The following is a 27,094-nucleotide window of genomic DNA, read 5'->3' on the forward strand; positions in this document are numbered from 1 at the left end:
TTTCTAAAAATCAACCAATCCCATTACACTATTACGTTCAGTTTTCCCCACCGTCCTTTCTAAACATTACACTCTCCACCAATAAGAACCCAGCATTCGGCAACCATAGCCAATGGCAGGAGCTTCTCCCCCGCCGCTCAGCTTCGCGTGTTGGTCCAGCTGTTCGGCGCTATCATCACTGCCCACCCCTCCCTCCCCTCTCTCCTACTCCAAGATGCTCCATCATCGCTAGTATAGGGAGATGAATCTCTACTTTACTCGGCCATGTTTTGTTGGGTGTTAAAGCTTGCTCCTGCTGCTGGAGTGTCACTTCGAGGAGGGGAAGGGAGGAGGGGAAAGACTGTCGTACCTCGTGTGTGCATGCGGATACTACACTTAGTGTCTGATTGAGAGGATACAGCTTTGGAAGCTGCGAGAATCGTTTTGCTTTTGTTAGTAATTTAGTCGAATGATCTGCTTTCCAGATGTCTCTTACAGCTGTGTGGAATCAGGTTTATATAATAACATGTTAACAAATGGTTTCAACGTGTTGTGTGTCTTGTGTTATTTAAACATTCGATTTTTAAAGATGGGTTAAGAATATTCGAGTGGCAAGAAAAGATAGATTCGAGCTGAAAACGACTGAAGTTACAGTGGACACATCATGACAGTGAAGTAGAATGTGTTACAGTGACAAGTCTTCAGCTCTGACACTCTGCAGAGGCCTTCCTTTACGCCTGGTAATGTAGGTATGGGTGTGTAATTCTAAGAATTAGGCGTATGGCCATTTAAAAGGTCGTTTTTTGTATCTTATCGGTGATGCTTAAAGGAGATACGTAACACGAACATTTTAACGTTAGTATGTTGTTGGAAGTGTTGAATAATTTTCGCTGAACTAAAAAACGAAAGGCATATTTCCTTTACTTTAGAGGCCTATAACATATGAATCACGAAAACGAATTACTCATGGAACTTATGAACAGACGTACTTATAGGGCTGATTTAAAATTGTTGAATGCGAACACAGTTTAAATATAGGCTACAAGTTGTAGCCTGTAAATAAATCACATCAATTCCTAGTGATTTTACAAGTTCAGCCATCACGTTACGACGCCACGTAAAGGAATTCTAATTTCGTTTATATTCGAGAATTGATACCGATTTAAAATTACGTGTAACACACCAGAGTAATAGTCTGCCATGAAGATTGTGTTTAAACCTCGAGAATGCTTCTGACAAAAACAGTTAAATCAATTGCGTGTGAAGCCACAAACAGTAGAATAACAGCATGATGACGATGATGATGATGCAACGACTCATGTGTCATCAAACTCAGCAGCAACAACAACAACAACAAACACAGTCACTAACACAACAGCAGCAGCAAATCTTACAACAAAATCCTTCCGGAACCAATTCAACGTCCGGTTCTATCCGATCGTCAACTCCTCCACGACTTTTGGCCTTTGGTCATCATCAATTTCACCGGATCCAGAACAGCGAAACACCTTCCGTTCCTTCCAGCATCGACACTAGAGTGAGAAATGTCGAGACATTAGAAAGTCGAAGTAGAAGTATCGATATAGTAAGAGGAGACAGTGATAAGCTTATTGTGGACGTTTCGTCAGTTACCAAAATGCATCAGGCGTCGGGGATGAGTTGCACAGACGCCGCGAGTCCGCAGCCTGACCACAGCGATGCAGAGGAACTCCAAAGAGATGAAAATAATAGATCCAGGCACTTTCGTGGCACCAGAGAAGACGACGTGACAGAGACTAAAGCACTGATAGAAAAAATAGAATCAGAGCAGGATATGGGCGTGGAAGGAGACGAGGAGGATCTTCAAATGAATGACGAAAGTGAAGAAGAAGAAGAACTGAACGTAGAAGATGAAGATCAGGAAGGAAATGATCTTCTGTCGTCCCCAGTAGACTTGACAAATAGGCATCATTCGAACGCGCATTTAATGTTAACAAATCACAGGCTGATGCAGACTTCAGAAATTATGGACTCGCATTCTCCTGTTATGTGCAATACAAATTCATTGTCGTCCTCGCCAAAAGGTGATACTTCAGGGAACGTTCTGGACAAGACCTCAAGGTCTAACTATAGGTCAGAGAGTGTGTCGAGTGTGGGGTCTGGGTTGTCAGTGGGCGGTAATAGTGGTGGAGGTCCATCGACCACAACCGCCAGCAACGGGCGAAGAAATCTTGCCTTTTCTGTGGAGAATATCCTAGACCCGACCAAGTTCACGGGCCGGGGTCCGTTACAGCAACCGGTCGGTCGGCTGGTGGCTGTTCCGCGCCTCGCGGGCGAGCCTGGCGGCCACGTATCGGCAACGGCCTGCTGTTGGCGCCCGCACCTCGACACGGCTTCCCCGGACCGGACCGACGACAACTCAGGTAAGTGGCAAGATATGGGTGAAGACGCTGTCACTGCTCACATAACGAAACACTTTCATTTCGGCACTAATGTTACTTTAAGACACGAATTAACGGTCCTATGTTATCGACATTCGATAAACAACGATTAGTCTGTACAAGAGAGACCGCAATTTAAGTCACAGCTAACGAAGGTGGCGGCTGTGGGTAGACAATGAGTTCTGGGACAGACGTCGAAATGTTTGTTGGGACAGGAAGAGATTACGGGAAAACAAGCCTAAATTTATAATTCTAAACGATGACAGCGGAAGAGTATGCTGTTCACTTAGGCTATTTCACTGGAATACATTTAAATTCTTCATCGTTTTAAGTGCCTTAATGTTTCTCATGCTGAAATCTGCTGTCATCTGTTTCCTTGTGTCCTATAGTATGGTAGTTCACCAATTCCTCTAGCGCGGTTTTCTCATCGCTCTGGTGATGAAGGCAGCAAGCACCTCTGTGAAACGTCGGCTTAGTGAAAACCTTAAATCTCCCGTCTCACACGTTCATTTACTGCAGGTCCAAATATATTGTTGCGGGGTTAAACTACACTCTGGCAAATAAGGTCCATTGCATTGCATTCCATAGACAGTAATTATTTGTCATTGTATCTCGTTAAATATTTATCATGCAGAAAAAAAAAAATTAAACAAAAGTTGTTTGGGCCTAAGTTATTGAGAGCAAATTTTTGTCCGTTGACTTACTTTCAGAAAGCGACCAAGTTCAATTTAAACTTCACGTGAAGAATGTGTGACATTTTACCGATAAAAACAGAAAATAGTCCAAGTTCATATAATAAATTATGACGTGTAGTGTACTCCTAACACTAGAATTAATGGAAATCCGTTCAGCATTTTCGGAAATAAAATAACGGAACCGACACGGGAATTCCCCATTACGCATTCATTTTCTTTCATGTTGTCCTTACGTTCTCTGAGCAGCTGAAACTCGTTGGGCTGCCTCAAAATTCGTTTAAGTTAGGCCAACTTCCGACCTGGTGTCAAATGAAAAATCTGTTATGGGATAAGCCCCAAAACTACGATAAGCTGTGAGGTTGTGGATTGAAGTGGTCATAGCCTATTTTGAAACACAGTTAATCATAAGGTCGTAATTTCTAATTGCAACGAGACATGTCGAGTGAAATGGCCCGTTTCTATTCAAGACTGTCATCCAATTCCTCAGCTTAAGCCCATAGGCCTATTTACATTTTAGTTATATGGCCTATGTTTCAAATACATCCCACAAACATTCTTCTTTGACATTAGGAAACGCTTAACTTTCTAAATGCAAGTGGTGACTTAAACGTGTGAAACACCTTTTAATGTTAAATAAATAATAGCCTAGGCATTTCTTGTTCATTCGACGACATAGTTAGGCCTACGTGTGTTATATTCTCAGTGTGAAGAATGATATTGTTTACAAAGAAGTTATCATTCATGATTATCTTCCTAACACAGATGTGGTCCTTTATTCTCTCATTATTTGTATTCTATTCAGAGATTAAGCAAGGCAATGCGTTTACCCAACGAAATACTTTCCTTTAGCTTCTTTAGATGAGATGATAATGTTGCGTCATATTGTGATGATTATAATTGTTTAATTTTAACCGTCTAATCACAATAAAATATTTTATTAAATATTAAAATATTACTACTACAATTAACATTTAATATTTAAAATATATTAAAATGATGCTCTTTCTATCGAAATGTTCGATTTACAATTAGAGAATCACCTTTTTCACGACATGTTTCGGTTTTCAATGAACCATCTTCAGGTGTATAATCGATATAAATTCAAATGTAATATTCTAAATGCAATCCTTCGTCAGATGTCCATTAAATATCAGTTATCCTCTTAGCTTCTTTGTCTCCTCATCCTCCTTCAACCAACTGTATCCAGGCTAAATTGTGTACCCATTTATATTTCTCGAGTTTAAAACCTATTACGACAACATCCGGCAATGTCCTCTAATGTTGCAATAGTTGCCATGTACGTCTATCTTGGAAAATTCTGAGGTGGATTTAACACAAAATCCAATCAACGTTCAGCATTTTACCAAACGTAGCGTCGAGCTGTTTAAAATCCTGATTCGTAGCTCGGGAAATCCTGGGTTCGGATCCCGACCCGGATAGCCGATGTACGTGAAGAGGTAATGTTAAAACGTATCTTAATAGCATGCAGCATGAGGGTACAAACTGGATGTAACACTCAGGATAGGCGATAAACCTAATGAATCATTGGTATTTATAAAGGTAAAGAGTTTATTGGCCATGCAAATAATTACTATGCATCACGTTTTGCCAGTAAGTTATTGCATATTTCTCTCTTCTGAAATCTTCATACTCACCGGTGTGAAAACCTCAAATAATACACAGTAAGTTATTGTTCATAATTTGAAAGTCTTCAACTGCAGTTGGTCTACACTTTGTTACAGGTCACAAGTAAAGGGCCTAACTGTTCTGAAATATCCAATGTACAGTTAACTTAATTGTTCTACTGTATTAAGCAGTCGTTAATTTCAAGAATGTGCAGTAATGCACATTGCATCTGGAAACCTCAGATCCTACCTACATCTTGTACTTCACAGCTTAATCTGAGAGGACTTTTCAAATTCACCCTCTTCTGGCATACTTTAGTTAAGAATGTTTTAAACTGAAGCTCGCACAAAAATTCGAAGTAAGGAGTAAAACGTGTCCCTTCCATCTTAACAGCTACCAACTTCATATTCGCATGGCTGAACTAAAACCAGCTGACACAAACGAGGTTCAGAAGTCCATCTTATTTTGCTACAGCTATTAGGTCTATAAACGAATAGCCTACGGTAAGGATTAACCGTAACTTCTACAGTTTCAAGAACCCGGAGGACATCGCCGTTGCAATTACGCCTGTATCGGGTATAGAGAGAATGCTATTTGGTCCTACCTATCAAGACGTCTGATGATAGTCCACCGCAATTATCCGGACTGAACGCAGTGCCTAATAGCAGCATAGCCATGACGCTGCTCTGCCATGAATAAAATAAACGTATGACCAAGACCACTGAAATGTTCACTGCGGTGGAATGCTGGATTTTGAGATTCATCGGAAGCCATGACGTTACCATGGAAGAAGGTCTGCGCTATGCTACCAGACCGACAGGTCACAACCCATTGAACTTGCACACACGAGCGATACAAACCACTCTTCCTCAATAGGGTACAGGGAGAGATTGTTAACTGAATCGGAAGACTGTCTGATCCCTGCTCAAGATAGCGATGACGTTACTCGGCAATAAAACGCAATCCTACCGTAGATAGGGGATTACGAATAATAAATAGGATCATAGGATCATCAACTTATAGCGAGGATTATTTAAGCTACTGTCAAGATATATCCCCATGGCTATGACGTCACTGGGTCTATTTGATACGGTTCCAGAGTGTTAGTCTTCATGTCCTTCTTTTGTGTAGTGTTTCAAGTGTCGAACTTGTATACCACATCGCTCAACAGCGGTCATTCGTGAGGACGACAGCGGCCCCGCGAGTTCCATAGCCTAAGAGCACGGAATTTTTGATGAAATGAACAGTTATAAAAAGTTCAAGGATACACCCAGTTACAAAGCAAGTAGACCTATGTGTTTAATTATCTATCTAATTAGGCAGCTGTTCAAATAGGGCTTAAACCATTTAACTGTATTTGGCAAGATCCACATTGAAGAAACTAGCAACATTTAACAAGCGACGGGCGATATGCGATATCATATTGCCTGTGTATTTGCGAAAAGGCGATCAAATTGTTAGTTTGTGAAAATATCGGTAAAGGAAATGATAACTGCATACCTCATAGGTTATTCTATAATTCGCACCAATTTAAAAGTTTATTTTTCATAAGTAGTCATAATTATTTCCCACTATATTTCGCTATATACAAAATGATTCTTTCTGCGATGCAACCAGCCACAAAAAATAATCCCCCTCCATAGCGATAGGCAATATGTATCTCTCGCCGATACAGTAGGTAACTTCCCTTCCACAATTATCGCGAGCAATAATTTTAAAAGCGATATTGCTGACAAGCAACATTGATCTGTATCGCCTGTTGTTTCTTGCAAGTTGCTTCGGCGTGAACCCTGCTTTCCTCAACCTATTCCACGTGGCTGTACCTTAAAATACAGGGCCTAATTCAATATCTCACGTCACACCAAATCAAGCCTTCGCCCAAAATTAGGTGTGAATGTACGACTATCACGCCTATAAGAATCACGTACATAATTTATGATAATCCTATTCTTGACACTTCACTGTAGTCTCGTTTTGTAGTCTGTTGTTCCGTAATAGTCTTTATAGTACAGTTCAACAACGCATAACTGATAAACAAATAAAATATTAGAAATACTCAAATAAAGAACATTAGGTCTTACTAACAATATGGCCTGTAAGGAAATGTGAAATATCAGAGTAGGGATACAAATTTCTATTAACTTAGAGAGAACACGTGTAATATAATTAAAAAAACTAGAACAGATATTTGCTGAACTATTTAAATTCGATAAAATATAACATATTAGAGCCATCACGTTTCATCTCCGGACAGCCTATAAGTAGGATACAGCTTTTAAGGTAAAGAGGTTATTATTAATCAGAGCTGGAAAACTTTAACACTCGGTTCAACAAGCCGATGAGTAGACGAAAATTAGTAAAGACTGCTATTACCTGCATCTAGTGCTAATCTCCACTCCCCATATGTCTGCATGATGCTTAATTAATCATCGGGAACTTTACCTTTATCTCAGATCTATATGTTCATCGTTGTCTCATTGATTTACCAATTTTCACAAAAGGGACTAATATCTGACAGTTATATAAATTACATTTTCTTTTAAGTAGGCCTGTTATCCTCCATTTCAATATTTAATCTCTGTTGAAAGCTGATATTTTAACCAGTAGCCTGTTCTCCATATAATACATTACTTGATATTTAATGTCTTGTGATAATGTTTCAGAGCAAGGCGCATGAATGCAACTGACCTAGGGATAATCAATTCTCTAAACCGAAAAACTGCTAGTGCCAAAGACCGCCTTTAGATAGGATCGATCGTATCTGTCATGTTAACAACCTTCTTTACAAGATCCAACTCTGGTAGCAGGACCCAAAGGTTCGACAGAGCTGAAAGTCCCACAAAAGCCTGCGGTTATACACGATTCTGAGTAAGTTCCATCCACATCCGACCCTCACAACCTACGTTCCTAAATCCATCTTAATGTTATCCCCCTACCTTCAGCTCGGTCTTCCAAGCTGACGTCTTCCAACAGATTTCTCCACAGAAGTTAACACAAGCCTAATCTATACAGCCTATATCTGGTTGGATGATCGTTCACCTCTGCTTAGGCATGTGAACGTGAGGCCAGCAGTCAAGTTAGTCGGCTTTGGCTCTCAGAGGGCTCTTACGCCACGGAATCTATACACGAACTAAAATACTCGTGCACATTATCCGAAACGTTAGCTGATTTCCTCAAGGGTTAAGATACATCAGGCCTAACTAGAACAAACTGAGGTGTGTTTGACTCTCATTTGAGAGGTTACTGGTTTAAAACCCGGTAGAGTACTGAATATTTTGAGTAAGTGTTTTTGTTTCTTCCGTTAGTTCAAGTTTAAGCTTGCTGTAAAGCTTTGATACGTCACAATCTCTTTCATCCACCTATTCGTTCGCAAACTTCCTTCCATATTTATTTCGACATAGGCTTATGAATGCCACGGTGGTCTAGCGGTTAGAACGCTGGCCTTGTAATCCTGGGGTCTCGGATTCGATTCCCGGCGGTGCCCGAATTTATAACTTGTGTTAGGCAAGGCCGTGGTCTAGGCAACACGGAGTTTTCCTCCGGGGGCTTCCCCGGTTTCTCCGTGGCATCCCAACAATTACTCCATTCACACACAGAAGAAGGCAATGGCAAACCACTTCTGGATCATCTGCCAAGAACGTATATGAACAGGTCCCAGTCCGAGAAAAGGATGGAAGGATCCTGTTCATATGGACCTGTCGTCATACAGAACACTATTAATAATAATAATTAAGGCTTATGACTTGTAGGCTAACCCAAACTGTTGATATATCATCGTTAAACGAACAACCGTACTAAAAAACTAGCAATCAGTTGGGTTGTCATACAGCTATGTCACTATATTAGCATACAGAACATATCATATGATTTCTAACGATTGAAAACAAACGAAGTTAGTGGTAATTGAAAACGATAATGCATATGTCTAGTTTCAGAGTTTCGATCTACATTTCAGTTAGAAACATTATACGGTTATGATTATTAGCCATAATTTGCCTTTGTATTATTGTCACAACTCAATTATAAATGGATGTTCCAATAAATGCAATGCAATTGGGCCTACATGAATGTTTATACTCACCGTGTAATAGTTAAATAATGGTAAAATCATGTTTGTTTTGCTTTAAATTAGATCTCTACTTAAACGGTCAATTAGCTTCATTTGCATGAAATGTCAAATGGCAGATGTAAACTTCCTAGCTAATATCATTGCACATGCGATTATTCCAGATCAGCTGTTTTGAATCTCTGTTGAGGACACAATAAGACTGACTGCTGGGTTTATAGTCGATTCAGCTACATTGGTCATTTGTAACTGTTAGCGCATAAAACAAGAAATTAAAAATAAAAATAACATTTAATCTGAACAATTATATTTTGATGATATTTCACGTATATTAGATCGCCATATGTCGATATCTTGAACTACATAGTAATCGCTCTTCCACAAAAGAAATATACCAATTTTTTCAATACTTTCAAAGCCATGGTACAGACATTTAGAATCAAGTAGTGAGATTTATACTGCCTTCTCTAGATTAAAGGCGAAGGCTGCAATCACACTTTGAAATAGTCTACGACGGATAAGGCCTCAGTCTTTTCAACTCAGCCTATTGGCTGATATTCTTAAATTTCGTCTGACGCCAAGCAAACATGAAGATAATAATTTTCATTAACAAAATAATACAAATTTAAATTTAATATCAGAAGTAGATACTGGGATTCGTGAATACCTCTCTCTGTCAGCACACGTCATTTTTCTCCGAAAGTACTGAACACATTTGCATGACTAAGCTAAGTCTATTTATGTTGGGGTTATACACAACGATGACAATTATAATTTTTGTTAAAGTTTGTCTAATATTCCACTAAGGTGTTCTGGGTTGTAGCGCCGTGGAAACCTATCGCACTGATGATGAAAGCAGCAAGGACTTCTGAAACGTCGGTAAACTTCTATCACAGTACAAGGCACTACAACCGGGAAGACAGCCATCTTCGTACTCACTGCCGTGAGAACCTCAGATCCTAATGTTCCCCTACTTTACATTAAACGCAATTACAAATTTATCAGTTATTTGAAGAAAATAAGACATCGCACAAAGAGTGTTAACATAAAGTACAGGGCTTAAAGCTTTATTTAGAATTATCTTTTTCATATGGCGCATATTTACCAAAAAGAGCTATTTTATGACTTTGTACAGTGTGACTTCACAGCAATAGATTTGCAACCTAAGGGCATCAAACGAACATCAATGCCACGAGGTATGCAAATAACGTCTTTAAAAATTATCCAACCCATATTGCATTCGAGTGCACTTTGAAAGGTTCCTTTATCAGCCTAATGGTCACTTCCGGTTATCAACGATGGAGTTTCCGCAATACGAACGATATTTGGGCCTATTTATTTGCTCTCCATTTACAGAAAGGTTGCACAATGTACTGAAATATGAATGTTGTACGTATACAGAAAAACGAAATAAGAATTGCACAATTCTTATTACGATACAAATAAAATAATGTAAAAATATAAGAAATTGCAAAAGACAAGCTCTCTGGTAGCAGAACACCTCTAACACCAAAACTGTCAATAATTACTATCCTAGCCAGCCACATCCCACCCTCACAGCCCTTATATCCCGATGATCTATCTTAAAATTATCGCCCTATCCGTTTGTTCATCTTCCAAGTGGACGCTTTCCAAGAGGTTGCCACACCAAAATTCTGTATGGAAGATTTGTCTCTCCCATTAGAGCAATATGCCAGCTTTCGTAATCTTCTACATTTCAGTATCTTAAAAATACCAATGTGAATCGCAAAGTTCCTCGTTATGTATTATCCTAATTGTTAATTTGTGTTCTTCCTCTAGGTCAAAATATTTGTGTCCTACGAAATGTTTTAACAGTCTTCAAAGAAACATTTAATTTGAAAGAAAAATCAACTGATAGACTTATAGCAACTATTTTACGCGAAGATCATATATTCTTTTCCCTGTCTTCGTGGACTGGGCAACTTGATTCTTGTAACAGCCTCAGTATTCTGTTTCCAGTGTCTCTTTAATTCGGTGTTCCTCTTAATATTCATCTCTCAGATATAATTTATAGCAATAATTTCACGCCATCCTCTGCTTATTTCCTCTACTTGAACTTACAATCTTCCTCCTACAAGCAGCTGGCCAAATCTCTTCAACTGTAATATCAATCTTCAATCTCACACGTATTTCAATATTTCTTATTTTCTGTAACCATGTAAAAGTCTGCATCCGCTTAAAATCTTATACATTTCTAATTTTCAGCTGTTATCCTTTGTTTCCATATCTCATTAATGTTCTCTGCCACGAGTTTATTCAGCACGTGTTTATTATAAAAAATTCTTGATAATATTTACTGAATCTTCTGTAAAATATCCCACTAAAAGGGCCTACATCAAGGAGATGATTGTCATTTTCTACATGTCTCTTTTAATTTGGTCTTATTAACTCACTGACTAACTTTGTCCTAAACAATCAATTAATTCCACTGTGTACGGTTTCATTGAAAAGTGGAATAGTTACTCTGCTAAGTGTGTTTACAGGTTCTTACCTCGGCGAGTATGAAGATGGCTGTCTTCTGAGTTGCTGCGCCGTGTAGTCTGGTAGACGTTTACCGACGTTCCAGACATTACTACCGTCTCCATCATCAGGGCGATCACACGGCGCAAAACTGAAAAGACAATTATCTTATACTTACTCAGCTGATCAAGGAATTCCCTCACATGCATTATAGACTCCGACGATTCACTACGAAAGCCCTATCGTAAGATAATCGAGTCCACTACACACTTTCCCCTCAACTACGACTACGACCACTAAACGGATTTTTCCATTTGCGATAACAATTTAAGTTTTCTGACATTTTCTTCTGCGCTTTGCTTGTCACACGTCCCGAACATTTACGTGTTGAAGATTTCTGTCTTCTGGGTTGTTGCGCTGTGTAGTCTGGTCGATGTTAACCAACGTTTCAGAGGTCATACTGCCTCCATCATCAGGGCGATGAGTATGAAGATTTCTGTCTTCTGGGTTGTTGCGCTGTGTAGTCTGGTCGATGTTTACCAACGTTTCAGAGGTCATACTGCCTCCGTCATCAGGGCGATGAGTATGAAGATTTCTGTCTTCTGGGTTGTTGCGCTGTGTAGTCTGGACGATGTTTACCAACGTTTCTGAGGTCATACTGCCTCCATCATCAGGGCGATTGGTAAACATCTACCAGACAACACAGCGCAACAACCCAGAAGACAGAAATCTTCATACTCACCGCTGTGAAAACCTCAAATCATACATCTAAGTGTAGCTTTATTTTATCACCCTGATTATATCAGACGAAATTGTTCAATTGTGAAGCTCCTCAATATGTGCCTTTTACCCGATAGATTGTTAATTTGGGTCCAGATATCCCCTCAGCACTTCATTATTAAACACTTTCAATCTGCATTGGTCTGTGAAAGACCAAGTTTCACCCATCATCTTGTACTATTTTGTACTACAACAGGCATATGTGATATGTATTTCTGTCTTAAGTGTTAGACAGGACACGGTGATAAGGTACTCTGAACCAAACTGGATAATAAATTGTAAATTCTAAATATTTAAGTTGCTGTGTTTACTGGCTTATATAACCTAGTCTGGCTAATTATTTGGTCACAGCAACGCGAGGGACTATGGTTGCTAGGGCGTCGGGAGTGGCTTTGTACTGTGGCTAGGTGCCACTCTGGGGTTAGGGTCACACAGTGTGGATACAGGATTTGTTAGTATTTGTTACGCGCTGTATTTATGTATCTGTTTTTCGTGAATGATTCATAACCCTCTGTTGGTTAACTCTTGAGAGCACAATGGTGACATACATGCATAACGTACTTTACTTTAAACTCAGTACCTACGTATTTTACCACAGAATATGTAACGGTTTCACATACATCTCAGCGATTATTTCACTAAATAGCTTTAACTAATTTATGCTTGTAATGGAGATGCTTTACGTTTTCTTTCAGGCAAGAAATGTATCAATAAATATTATTTACTTAAATTAAGGGCTTCAAAGTTCTAAGTGATATTTAATTACTGGCATAACTCATGATTTGTAAATGTTCAATAAAATGACGTTTGCCTAATTAGTAAACGTTCAGTTTTATAAATATTTTATCCTAAATATAACGTGAGAAATCATGGCACAGGGCTTAATTAATTTATGGAATACTTTGTGATCCATAAAATAAGTTATTTAAATACAATAAGACCCTTTGTTTGAAACTTTTCCATTCCATCGGAAACTCGTTCATGTCAAACTAAACAGTACAGCACGAGAATCGCAGATAATGTTTGTGGTCTTTTAGTGACCTTTAACTACGGACATTCAAAAAAGTTGGATCGAAATGCATTCCAGCTGTACATGTGTGTAAAATAAGACGTTAACGCTTTCATCAAAAGTGTTCTGAACAGCTGGAAATTTCAGTACCAAAATGAGAAAAACGCGTGTTAAAACTGTACTCCGTTATGGATTGCGCCTTTACAGGTGTCATAATGTGGCAAACTTTGGTGGTCTCCATTGACGTAATATGCATACCGTTTTCATTAATTAGTGTAATTATATAGAGATTAGGAAGTCAAGAGGAATTTCGGACAGGCACAGAAACCCCCCCCCCCCATGTAGTATTTTAATAGGATAAAGATGTCTATCTTCTGAGTTGTTGAACTGATGATGGAGGCAGTAAAATCTCTGAAACGTCGATAAACGTCTACCAGACTGCACGGCGCAACAGCTCAGAAGACAGCCATTTTTATACTCGCCGTCGGGCGAGAACCTGAAATCTCGCTGAATAAATGTAGCCGGAATTTTTACAGCGAAATGTCGTCAGGAACAATAATTTTTCCTTTTAATTGTGTCTTGTGTCCTTCGACGGGAGAAGCACACTACAACCGAGGGCTTCAGAAAATTACCACGCGAAGGCCAGTGTGTCCAAGGAGCTCTTGGAGGAACAGCTCAAGTTCTTCAGCTCAACACTCCCCCGGGCTCAGCGTCTTTGTACCACTCCACTTTCCCTTTCTTCCTTATTTCCTTTCATTCCTATTTAACGCCACACACTGTGCTCACTGTTTCCTTGTCAAGATGAAGTCGAAAATGTCTCATTATTAAAAGCAGGTGTAGAAAAACTTACACTATTCAACTACCACGCTCAGGCCAGCGTTCCTCAATGTGTTTCACAAGAAACACAAAATATTTCATTTTTCTGACTTAACGTGCGAATGTACAATCTGTTCTTAATATTCTCGGCACACCAAAAACCTTGTAGCTACAAACCAATGTGCCGAGGTATGCTGGCCTAGACCATTGTAAGGGTGATTAAATCACGAAGGACGAAGTGGACAGGGTGCGTAGCGCAGGCCAACGGCGTGTTTGCTTAAGAGGAAACTGTGCTGGTCCGAGGTCCCCATGGGGAAAAGTCACTAGTAACATACAGGTTCATGCGTAGATCGGATGATAATATTAAGATGGACGTTAGTAAAGTAGACGTAATTTGTGAAATAATACAAGTGTCACAACTTCTATTTTGCTGTCTACTACATGTTTTGACCTAACCAGGTGAAATAACACTCATGCATTCTACCGTTTGCGCCTGAAGATGGACTGGTTAAGACGAAACGTTGAGCAGACAGCAAGATATAAACTGTACCCGGCTATTTATAAAGCTGTGATCACGACTGCGCTGACTCACGACAATGGCCAATGTATTTTTTGTTCAGCTATAGTTCTTGTAGCATGGCGTAAGATGGTGTTCAAAAGTAACTGATCTGATGGCACTTTGTCATCTACAAATCTTGCACTGTATTGTGCTACTACTAGATTTACGAGGCGACAGAAATACGCCGTGGCTTATTCTAAGGCGCTATTCCAAAATATCTGAGAAAGACTTAAGTCAATATTAGATATAGTACGACTTTGGAACCCAGGACCTTTAACTTACAAAACACTTGTAACTAGGTTATACCACGACCTTACTAGTCAGTTTAATTTACTAGTTAAAAAATAGGTCAAGCTATCTAGTTATTTAGTTGGCCATTCAGTTGGTTAGTTAATTAGCTAGACCCTCACCTATTTGTTTAGTTCGATGGTGGAATAGGTGGTCAGTTACTTAGTTGTCCAGTTAGCTCAATCGTTTGTCTGTTACCACTGTCAGCGTTATTTCACAGTAACCGTTCGTTCGCCTCTCGATTTGCCACAAAGTTCCGTGTCTTCTTGCAGAGCCACTACGAGCGACTCATCAACTGAATTGCTCCGTCCCTCCAGAACGGAGAGAGAAGAGATGAGATGGCGGGGCTTAAATCAACAATAATTATTAAATTAGTTACAGCAAATATCTCTAACCCTGTGCTTCCATTAGAAACTCTTGCTGCCTCTTCTGCTATTTACCATCCTTTTCGCTCTCATTTGGTACAACGGTATTGTGTTCAAGTGTCTTGGTCTCCAGTCTCTCATCTCAACTGTGCAAGGCCAGAGCAAGACCGTCACAACTCCATCTTTATATTACCGCAGTAATCTTTACCTTTCCAAGTGTTAGGACACCACGAAATATTTTAATATCTCACAGCATCAATGTCATTAATTTCTGAAAATCTGCGAGTAATAGCTGTCTTCACCCTCTGCATTCTAAGATCGTCTAAATATTTTGAAAAATACAGTTCTTACCGCAAAGAAAACACAACACTTCACTACAACGATCAATTGGTTAACACAGTTTAAGAAAATAATCTCCGTTTAATCTGATAATGATTTTTTTTATTATTTGTAGTGTTCTGTCTGACGACAGGTCCATATATCATGAACAGGATCCTTCCAACCTCTTCAGGTTGTCAGGACCTGCTCATACATATATACATTCTTGGCAGAGATGATCAGAAGTGGTTTGCCATTGCCTTCTTCTGTGTGTGAGTGGAGTAATTGTTGGGATGCCACGGAGAAACCGGGGAAGCCCCCGGAGGAAAACTCCGTGATGCCTAGACCACGGCCTTGCCCAACACAAGTTATAAATTTGAGCACCACCGGGAATTGAACCCGGGACCCCAGGCTTACAAGGCTAGTGTTCTGACCGCTAGACCACCGTGGTAAAATATCTGATAATGATATGATACATAAATACGAGTCTATGTATAAAATGCAGAATTACTGAACGATAAGCTGGTGGAAATATAATTATCATTCGGCCTTGAAATGTTACTTATAATTTCATGAACACGTATGAGAGGTTGAAATTAATGCTCCATACATTAGACGGGGGTGAGTGGTCGATTTTAAACACCGGCTTTTAGCATCCGGAGATAAATCCGTCGGTAATACAAGCGCAAGTTATCTTCAGAGTTGCTTTCCTGTCCGGACGCTTCTGCAGAGTTGTAAAAACATCGGTAGATTATGATGCCGTTATTATTGATAATCTCCTTATATTTAATTGATGTGAATTACTTTGTTAAACACGCTCGTGCTGGTGTTAACCACTGCCGACACGTGTCATCGCACGTGTCTGTGTGATCGAGGGATCGGAATGAAACAAATGTGTCCTGTCGCAGTAGTTCAGAAACTCTCTTGTGGTTCGGTGCTCTTTTAGGTTTTAAGACAACCTGCCTATACATTGAATAGGAGATTGGGTGGACAGAAATGGCAAAGTGGACGCCATGACAAAGATAAGAACTGGCTTGATATTTGGTCTTGTGCTGCAAGGAAATAATATGTTGTAGTTGAGGGCTTATGCTGGCGAGAATATTTGGACCTTGGATAGATAAAGATATTAAACCAATCCACAAAATGAGAAGTTTCATAATTTATACTTGTCGCCAAATATTAGTCCACTCGTACCTGTGCCCATTTTAAACACACAGTAGGGGTCTCCCACCATCCCTATTCTATTTAACTTATATTTCAAAATTGTTTATCCATACTTTATCCCCTCATTTATGGGATTTAGAGATAAAATAATGAAGTAAATACATTTTAAATTAACTGAAAGAATACATACTACGTTGAAGATTGGTATCTTCTGGGTTATTGCCAGACTACACGGCAGAAATCTTCAGGCTCACCGCTGCGAAAACCTCAAATCTTACATAGATACTACGTTGTCATATACATCGGAATTGGTCAACAGTTGCAACAGTTGAAAACCGACCGCTCTGTAAACTTACCATAACAAATTATGTTTTTGTGCATGGGGATTTCTTTCCCTTAATTTCGTAGTCATTATCAACACATAGCAGATTTGTCATCACAAATACAGAGCCGTCAATACCGCTGTTTATCTGCAGGCCGTGTTGACAAAACACATTACAGCAGCTCCGGCTTAATTATCACAGACTGCAGAATAGAAGATACACCGCCATTAAAATTTTCTTAGCCCAAATTTCAAAAGAAGCATTGTTATAACAGAGGATGTTTTTTTTCTCGAAAATTACACATTTCTCTGTTTTCACATTAATTTTTTTTTCCAAAAGATTCTGGATATAGCTTCAGGGGAATTATTTTATGTTTCGTTTCATGACAGCAATTATGTGGGCCTACATTTTTAGGTGTTATTTACAGAATTGTACGTCATCTACATACAGACGGTTTTATTCTATAGTGAGACTGGGGTTGGAAAAAAAAAGACAAGATGGACGAGACACGAAGCACGCAACTGGGATATAATAAATTCGTACAATATTTTAGTTAGCAAATACCAAGGAATTATATCGCTTGGCAGTCCTTAGTGAAGATATATTTAAACGTATATTGGAAAAATTACAGAATGGAATGCGGACTGAACTCAACCGGGTAAGGACAGAGTTTTAAGAGAGGATTTCATTAACAAAGAAATGAAATTTCGGTTTTCATAATATCGGGGAACTAATTTTATTAACCCTCGATTAAGGAGTCGGTTAATCCTACAGTAGGTTCTGAGCCGAGAGGCCTACTTTGATAGCAGCATCTGTGTCTACACTAGGCAGGATATAGAACATTCTGGCTCTGTAGCAAAGAAACAAAACTTGCCTTCCCTCTTGTGTCGCCGTATCTTAACTACTTCCCTCCTCCCCGTACTCTTAGTCTGTTTCCATGGAAACTCGTAACAAAAACCCGATCCTTGTAGTCTGGAGTGAGTTACTGTGCGGAGAGAATCTTTTCTTGCGGCAAATTTGCATGATCCCGCCATCCCACACACTTACAGACAGCGCCCCCCCCCACCCTCCAAACCCATGTTCATGTTCTCAACAGTTTTCGTTAATAATCTCTCTAAATGAGAGCAAGTAATTAGACTAGGCTGTTAATTACAGTTTGGGGGATTGTTTTAAAGACTAAAGTGTTTAGTTAAATTCACCATTTACAAGCGAAAGTGCAGAGGGTGGTTTGGGATGGGGTGGGGGTGTATAGCGGAAAATATCTGAGAGTTTTAGTTCTGACAAGAGTTTCAAGTTGGAAGCCTGAAGGAAGACTCATTACTAAATTCGTCCCAAAGGCTCGTTACCTTAACGTAACTTACGAGTGAGAAAGTTATGAAACACTGAAATCACACTTGTGCTTACAGCTACAGGCAAACTTACGTTAAAAGTTTCTATGATGGTTTAGATACCAACGTTTCGGAGAAATATACTACCTCCATCTTCAGGGCCAAACATTCTCTTTAACCCCTGAAGGTGGGGTCAGTTATAGAGGTGTTCAATCATCGATTTTTGCTCCCGGAAATATGGTTAATTTGTCTAAAGTCTGGATTACATTTTTCCCAGATGTCCCCCAACGAATCATTCAACAGAGCAGATTAGCCAAGTAATAACAAGCCTGAATTATATTCTGGAAATCCAGGATCAAATTCAGACTGGACATCGGGTACACCGACAGAGGATTTTGGGATATCAGTCACTGTGCGGTTGCTCAGATGATACGCCTGCCTTGGCTTTCCATGGTCCACGAAAGCTTCCCTCTAATCGTTCGTTTCATTGTCGATTCGTCTTTCATATGACACAGCTCTGATTAACAACTACACAGAATTCCTTTCACCTGCTAGTACGAACACTTGCACGACTGAACTATGTGTGTCGGGGGATGTCTCGCCAAGCTAAACGAGTCTTCCTACTGCCACTTCAGCGAGGGCTGCACTCTTAGTGAAGTCGAAGCACATCTAAATAATATTTAAGAGTTTAGTCCATACCGCAAAGAAAACAGAGCAATTCACCATAACAAATATTAACTGGTTAACGATATCCAATTAAATAATCGCTGTTTACAGTGAGAATCATACAAGATATTTAAATATTAAATGAGCATTTGCTGATTGTTAAGGCAGGTGGTAAACCTAGTTCCCACTGGGCTTCACAGGGTTAGCTAAGTGAACAAATTACATAACGCTGATTTATTCTATTACTAAAGCAGGGTGACGATGCAAACAGAATTAAAAATTATAGCCTGCTCATTATTTGAATGCAAACTTTAGGAAACAGGCCTGATAACACATCGCCTACATTACATAACCTGTAAGACTTGAGGTTATCACAGCGGTGAGTATGAAGATTTCCGTTTTCTGGGTTGTTGCGCTGTGTAGTCTGGTCGATGTTAACCAACGTTTCAGAGGTCATACTGCCTCCATCATCAGGGCGATGAGTATGAAGATTTCCGTCTTCTGGGTTGTTGCGCTGTGTAGTCTGGTCGATGTTAACCAACGTTTCAGAGGTCATACTGCCTCCGTCATCAGGGCGATGAATCGACCAGACTACACAGCGCAACAACCCAGAAGACGGAAATCTTCATTACATAACCTGATCGTGTATTCAAAGAGTATTTGTGTTCTATCGGCAGGAAAAGATCTGCTGCACGATCTGGATGACACAAGCAGCAACAGGGAAGAACTAGGAAGTGACGTCAGTGATGAACGAGACGGAAAGAGCAACAACGGCAGCAACAGCAGCGGAGGCGGTGGGGGCGGCGGAGGCGGCAAGAAGAAGAAGTCGGGAAACAACGCGGGCAGCATTGGAAACAGTGGTACCGGAAGTGACGGTAAAAGCGGAAGTGGTAGTGGTAGTGGTAGTGGCGGTGGTAAACCTCGAAGAGCGCGAACTGCGTTTACATACGAACAGCTAGTAGCACTGGAAAACAAATTTAAGACAACGCGTTACCTCTCAGTCTGCGAACGACTGAATCTAGCTTTGTCTCTGTCACTAACGGAGACACAAGTGAAAATTTGGTTTCAGAACAGGAGGACTAAGTGGAAGAAGCAGAATCCAGGTATGGACGTGAACAGTCCCACTGTCCCGCCTCCGCCTGGGCCTCCAGGTCCGCCGTTTCAAGGGGGCTACTCTCACCACCAGCACGCCGCAGCGGCCGCGGGACTGTTGTATTCGGCCGCTCACCACGTCCCATATCCGTATCCTCTGCCCCCCGGCGCGGGCCCCCCAGCATCGCAGAGCTACACAGGACACCCGTACTTTCATCATCTGAGCAACCACCACTCGCTGGGGCATTCATCGTGAGACTATGATGGCTTCTTCAAGGAGCATCTTGTAGTGTAGGAGGCTGAGAAAGTCGCTTACCGCTTTCTTAGAAGTTCAAATTGTTCAGGATAAGGATAAAATGTTAAGGTAATTCCCACTTTTACGACAAAATGCTTCTCTGGAGTCCCCGTCCTCAATCGGATCGCATTACAACGGGCCACAAATTCCCGACAGATTTAACCATCGGCCCTGCATGACGTCGGTCAAATCGACAGATGCGTTGCAAATCGATCTACTGCCAGCATTTCGTTTGTTGTTGTTAGGGGAGAGATGACTCCTTGGACTATTCATCCGAAGTCTTCAAAGCGTCTGATACTAAGATGCCGCCAAACTCTTGTGTGAAGGCGTCAGCGCGTCTAGACGCAGAGTTCTGACTGCAACAGACAACTGCAGGCTGCCACAATATGCAACTACACAACAGATTTCCAAGAATTAACTTTAAAAAAAATAGGAAACCTGATTACAACGGAATCCTCAAAGATTTTCTTCCGTTTAAAGCAGTTTTATATGTATCACTAGTAGGGCCTAAAGATGGCTGTCTTTTGGATTGTTGGCACCGTGGACAGGCCCACTATTTGCCTCCCTCTCCCTTAAAATTACTTTAAGAAAGAGGCATCTAGCTCTCTGGTCTGTGAAAAATTTGACGCATGTCACTTTGTCATTTTTAAGGCACACACGACTAAAAAAGGTTTTGTGAGAATCGTGAGATACAGCTCATGACAAAGGCATGCAACTCTGACTAATGTTTGCTGCCTTGTTCGACGACTCCTAGAAGGGTAAATTATCCTATGATTCATACAACTATAAAACCTTCAGTAAAAAAGGACCTAAATTCTTTCCATAACTAAAGATTTTTTTTGACAATGTAAATACGAAAATTCGAGACAATCTGCTCCAATATGAATCACATATGAATACATCTATTGTCAGTGATGTACAAGTTTTGTTTCCTTGAAGATAAAATTGAGTTTTCTTGTCGCAAGTGGCCCTAACAGATGTCAAATAATTCCGTAACTTTCGTTAGTGGTTTCATTACACAAAACTGTTTGTTATTGGCCATCGTCTGACGTAACTTAGCCCTACACGTGATACACCAGACATTTCAGAGAGTTGCTGATAATGAGCAAGCCTGTAATTGTTTGTAACTTATTACGCATAGCTTGTGTACAATCATATTAGACCTAGTTTGCACAAGATACTGGTTGCTTGTACACAAATGTGAGTTTAAATACTGTCACTTATTATCGCAATCAACATCACTGTTAAATATACCGTAATCATATTAATTTATTAGCAAAAATGAAAAGATTGACTGTATAGAGTTCGAACAGGAGCTTACGCATGAGAAAACGTTCAAGAATTTTCCTTTGCCAAGTATGAGGCCTACATACGTTTGCGTTCATCCACATTTTAAAACATTTTCATGTGCTATTATCTATAGAATTGTAAGTCAGTATAAGTAATCAAAACTTGACAAAACGCAATTATCATCAGTAGACCTGACAGAACATTCCTTCCACTGTTCACAAATATTCACTTCTGGATTAAAATAAGTAATAAAAATAACCTACTAACAGGTGTTACCTCTACTAATAACGACCCAGTACCTTGTGCATGGCTATAATGTTGATTGTCTTCATAAATACAGCAATTTTAAACACTTTCTAACCGAGATAATGAGTCTAAGACAAATAGGTCCACTGCTGTATTTAAACAGCTGCGTGTTAACTTCATTACACAGAATAATAAATAAACAAGCATTCGCTCATATCATGCAGAGAGCATAGAATATTATTTATACATAATGTCCTGAATGTTGTTATAAAACTACTATTTCGTTTGTTATTTTTAACTTAAAAGGATTACGATTCTAATTATGAAATACTGTGACTTAAGTGACGCTGATAATAAATGATCCTGTATTTAAATAGTTAAAACCATTTTTCAACTCATGCATGTGTATGATCCTTAATCATGACCAATCTTGGCTACAGTTTGGAATTGGTTGCAGGCTTATTGCCTAAATTCGAAATGACTGCCTTTTCATTTCTTTCAAAATGTTCAGATTATTTACCTTTCAATTAGAGATGATCAATATTGTTTATAGTTAAATTTACAGACGAAAGATATTAACAAAAGACGCAGCTTATAAACCAAGTGCAAGGTTTTGTGATGAAAAAGTACGTAGCTTCAATCTAATCAACTTGTGAGAAAAAATCAACACAATTAAAGCAATCGTGAGCAATTATATCTGCGCTGCCTTATTTGATAAATTTATATTCTGCAGGTCTTCAAGTCAGTATTTATTTTGCTTGTTAATCATAATTCAAAACTCGGTTTGGTGTACGAATTTCCTTCAGTTTTCAACATATTCACATTATTTATTTTTGTTATCCTAAATTCCATTTAAAATATTATCCTCTTGTAATCTATATGTTATAGCCTATATTCACTCCAGTGTTTATATCGAAGAGTGACTCAGTACTGCTCTTGAAAAAGCATTTCAACAGCTTCATGCCCCTGTTTATTATTTGTTAATACCTTCCAGACTTGAAACGATAATTTTATTAGCAATAAACGCGTGAGCAACATTTTAACCCAACAAACAATATTTTCAACTTTAGAATTTAAATTAAGTCCCTTTACCTTAAAACAAATCCTGTTTTCTTTAGAAAGCCAGTTTTATTTCGATAGGTCAGCCGCGAATAAAGTAGCTAATTTCCGAGAGTTGATCTGTTGCTCATCCGAACACCGATCTTTCTGCGCCACATTTAGACCAACAGTTTTGTAATAATTGCTTCTTCTTCTCCTTCTTATTCTTGCTTCTCTGCCCTCTCTAATTTAGACTTGAAATGGCGGACGTCTCGACACTAAATCATTCGTCGGCAGTAATTCTGTCTTCTTCACGAGGCAACGGACTAAGTGGCCTGACTTACTTCATGTTGCTTGCTACATGTAACGGGTCACTAGATGTTAATTTGGCATTCTCTGCATTATCTCTGCTTTACGCGCTTCCTTCCTGCCTTCAAGTTTATCTCTTCCTCTCGACTCTCCCGCCGAGTTAGTGACACGATTTATTGCCCACTGCATCCTCCTGGTTCTTCCACAGTCTTCTGTGACGTAGAGTGGCATATCTCCCCACACACACACACAAGTGCTTCCATGGCTGTGCCATCTGGAATGAGACACTTTATACGAAGTGACATTTTTCCTGAACATTTCATGAACTGAGACAAAAAATACTTTTCCTTCTTCCCTTTCATTAATTTTCTTTCATTTCTTCCTCCTCTTGTCTTCCATCTTATGCTTCTCTTCGTCATCCATTTTTCATCCTTTCCTTCTCCTTCTTCTCTTTCATATTCTCCTTTCTTATTCCATTTCATCATCCATCTCCCTCTTCTTCTCATTCTTCTCCGTTCTCTTCCTCGTCGTTCCCCTTTTTAGTTTTTTATTAAGGATCTGAAATGGATACACGTTCACGAACTATTCACGGATTAATACAGATCTCTTTCAAAATGTCAAACTACAACTTCTTACATTTCCCCTAACTCCACGATGTTATTTAGTTTTTAAAATCTAATGATTACTCATCTGGTCAAGAATGTAGAACCGTTTTATGAAAGGCTGTCAGCTTAATTCAGTTAGCACAGATTTATATTGTTTCGAGCCATTCTATAAAGGTGAGGCTTTTGTTCTTTTGACCGGAACAACATTACAAAATAAGGTCATAAAATACGCTGCAAATAAGAGAATGGAGATGAGGTATTAGTGTAAAATTACTTCTGTTGCTCTCTTAACGAGACGATCCTGCAAATTTCTCTCCTGTCCATACCCTAGACAAGTTGTGTTGATTCTGTTTCATCCTAGTATTAACGACTATAATATTCCTCTTAGATGAAGATTTCTGGCTTCTGGGTTGTTGCACCGTGTAGTCTGGTCGATGACGGAGGCAGTATGACCTCTGAAACGTAGGTAAACATCGACCAGACTACACAGTGCAACAACCCAGAAGACAGAAATCTTCATACTCTGATGACGGAGCCAGTATGACCTCTGAAACGTTGGTAAACATCGACCAGACTACACAGCGCAACAACCCAGAAGACAGAAATCTTCATACTCATCGCCCTGATGATGGAGGCAGTATGACCTCCGAAACGTTGGTTAACATCGACCAGACTACACGGTGCAACAACCCAGAAGACAGAAATCTTCATACTCATCGCTCTGATGATGGAGGCAGTATGATCTCTGAAACGTTGGTAAACACCTACCAGACTACACAGCGCAACAACCCAGAAGACAGAAATCTTCATACTCACCGCTGTGAAAACCTCAAATCCTACATTCCTCTTATATCATGTATTTGAGGAGTGTCGGGCCTGTATAAGATCAGAACCGAAAACAATCGAGTCTTCAGGGCTCATTTTAGGAAGTACGTACGGAGCAAATACACGAAGATGGTGCACACTAAATTAATGCATCAGTTACATTTTAGTATTTTGATGTTTCTCAAATCAAATGCAATTTTTTTAAGTGTGTGCAAATAGGTGGGACACGTTGTTGGAGATCTGAAGCTGTGTTAAAGTCGTTGATGAATATTCTCCTCAGCACTGAAAGTGCGACTCCATTAGCTACCGCAACGGTGTCACTGTACTGTACAATCTGCAAAGCTTAAGCTTAAGGAGGATACATTCTAGAGATACGCGTTATTCCTTCCCGTGACTCCGCGAAAAAATTGCCCAGAGATGTTTCCACCGTCCGGTACTTCGAATTATCAGAAAGACGCTGAAGTGACAATACAAGGAAGAGTGCATTTTCTGCCTACAGATACCTCCTTTGCTATTTTAAAACAAATCAGTGCTGCGAATAGTATAAAACCGAAAATCACCATTTTCGATAAATTCTGAATCAAAGGAAATTGTAACAGATTACGATTATTCGGACATACCACATCTTTAATAAGAATAAAGAGCGAAAATCAAACCAAAACCCTACACTGAACATGTTTCGTTTTAAATAAAAAGTAATACGTTAAGACAAAACTTCATGCGGATACAACACGTTTGATTTGAAAGTCTGTTCACTAATGTCTTCCGAAAGCCCTCATCGCATTCAATTCATGAGCAACGCACTTTACACCTCTAAAAGTTATTCCACGTTTTCATTACTTATTTCTCAGATATGCTCATTTTGTAGGAATACTTTAAGGAGAAAGGAGATAACCAGGCATCTTACTTAATAACTCCATGGTCTTTTGTCTTGAAAAGCTGATATGTATTAATCCGGAAAAGACACTTACGTCTTTTATAGAACCTGAAGGTTCGTTATCTCATTTACAAAAGCCAGACTTTGGGTTCTGCTCCTTTCGGATCAATGCGGCCACACCCTCACATCCAGTTTATTTTTTTTTGGAGTTCCTTATTATGCGATCTCCTTTGTGTCCTTGCCAATTTAACGGAGACACCAAAATTCCTTAGTTTCCTACAACTTTCCTCTCGCTCGATGTTGCTATGGTAACAGGAGACAAATCCTACTCGTCAGATCTGACCAATAAGTGACCAGTTATGGACTATGCTTTGCATCTGGAGTGTAAATGCCTTGATAGAAATCCTGGTCTTCGTACTGGAAGATAGGTAAGTGAATTTAAAATTTCAACTTATCACAGCGGCAAGTACGAAGAAGGCTGTCTTCTGGGTTGTTGCAGTGTGTAGTCTGGTAAACGTGACGGGTTTAGAATAATCTTAGTAGGCACTTGAGGGTGAACGATAAAAGTTGTTACAAAAATTTCATTTTGCTGTGGGTCAGTCAAAATCAGACTCAGACTTTATGAAAAACCTCTGAATCAGCTTATGATGTAAAATATTAATGTATGGCAACACAAAATGTAAACCTCATTAAGAATTCCAATTTTTATTTTAAAAATATTCCTACGCAGTGTAGCCGTACATGTAACACCGCGTAAGGGAAAATAATTTGTCGTAAGTCCCATGTTCTTTTATTGTAACAGTGGTTATCTGTCCGTAATAAATGAACATCAAGGCCAATTAAGTATGGATGATCGCAAAGAACTCACTTGGTAAACAAGCTATGTCTTTCGCTGAGATTTGTTTAAATACAGCTTATTTCCGAGATATCCAACAGATACAGAAACTTGGGCACACTAACTACCTCATTTCACCACACTGTAAATACGGATAGATGCATGTTTTAAAGTAGGGAAATAGGTTGTTTCAATTATTTATTCCGTCTACACATACCATCAGTAATTCAGTCCTTGCCATAAAATTTAAAGTCATTCTACAATAACACACTACAACGCAGAGAAACCTCACCAGGCTGTGCTAAAAATATTTTTAAAACATCTCTGATAATTATTTTTGGCAATTTAAAATTTAACCGTTCACAAAAAATTAAAAACGGTTTATATATATAAACGGTTATGACGCTGGCCTTGTAATCCTGGGGTCTCGGGTTCGATTCCCGGCGGTGCCCGAATTTATAACTTGTGTTGGACAAGGCCGTGGTCTAGGCAACACGGAGTTTTCCTCCGGGGGCTTCCCCGGTTTCTCCGTGGCATCCCAACAATTACTCCATTCACACACAGAAGAAGGCAATGGCAAACCACTTCTGGATCATCTGCCAAGAACGTATATGAACAGGTCCCAGTCCGAGAAAAGGATGGAAGGATCCTGTTCATATGGACCTGTCGTCAGACAGAACACTAAATAATAAAAATATATAGTTACTTTTCTGAACAACCGGGGAGGGGGGGGAGTTCCTTAGTACAATAACACAGAAACCGGGAACTGGACCTGATGATGGCCACACTGGTTCGAACT

At 39.6% G+C, this 27,094-nt stretch overlaps 1 protein-coding gene across 1 annotated transcript; it reads left to right on the top strand.

Moving 5' to 3' along the window:
• Window positions 1-315: 315 nt before the first annotated feature.
• Window positions 316-22,216, top strand: slou (homeodomain transcription factor slouch). Its single transcript, XM_022068835.2, has 2 exons — window positions 316-2,381; window positions 19,561-22,216. Exons 1-2 carry the CDS (start codon window positions 1,268-1,270, stop codon window positions 20,229-20,231), a joined length of 1,785 nt encoding a protein of 594 aa, XP_021924527.2. The 5' UTR covers window positions 316-1,267; the 3' UTR covers window positions 20,232-22,216.
• Window positions 22,217-27,094: the final 4,878 nt, after the last annotated feature.

The sequence above is a fragment of the Zootermopsis nevadensis genome, unplaced genomic scaffold (genome assembly GCF_977971745.1).
Source record: "Zootermopsis nevadensis isolate Lab colony 2312 unplaced genomic scaffold, Znev_1.0 Znev_ptg000017l, whole genome shotgun sequence".
Taxonomy (NCBI): domain Eukaryota; kingdom Metazoa; phylum Arthropoda; class Insecta; order Blattodea; family Termopsidae; genus Zootermopsis; species Zootermopsis nevadensis.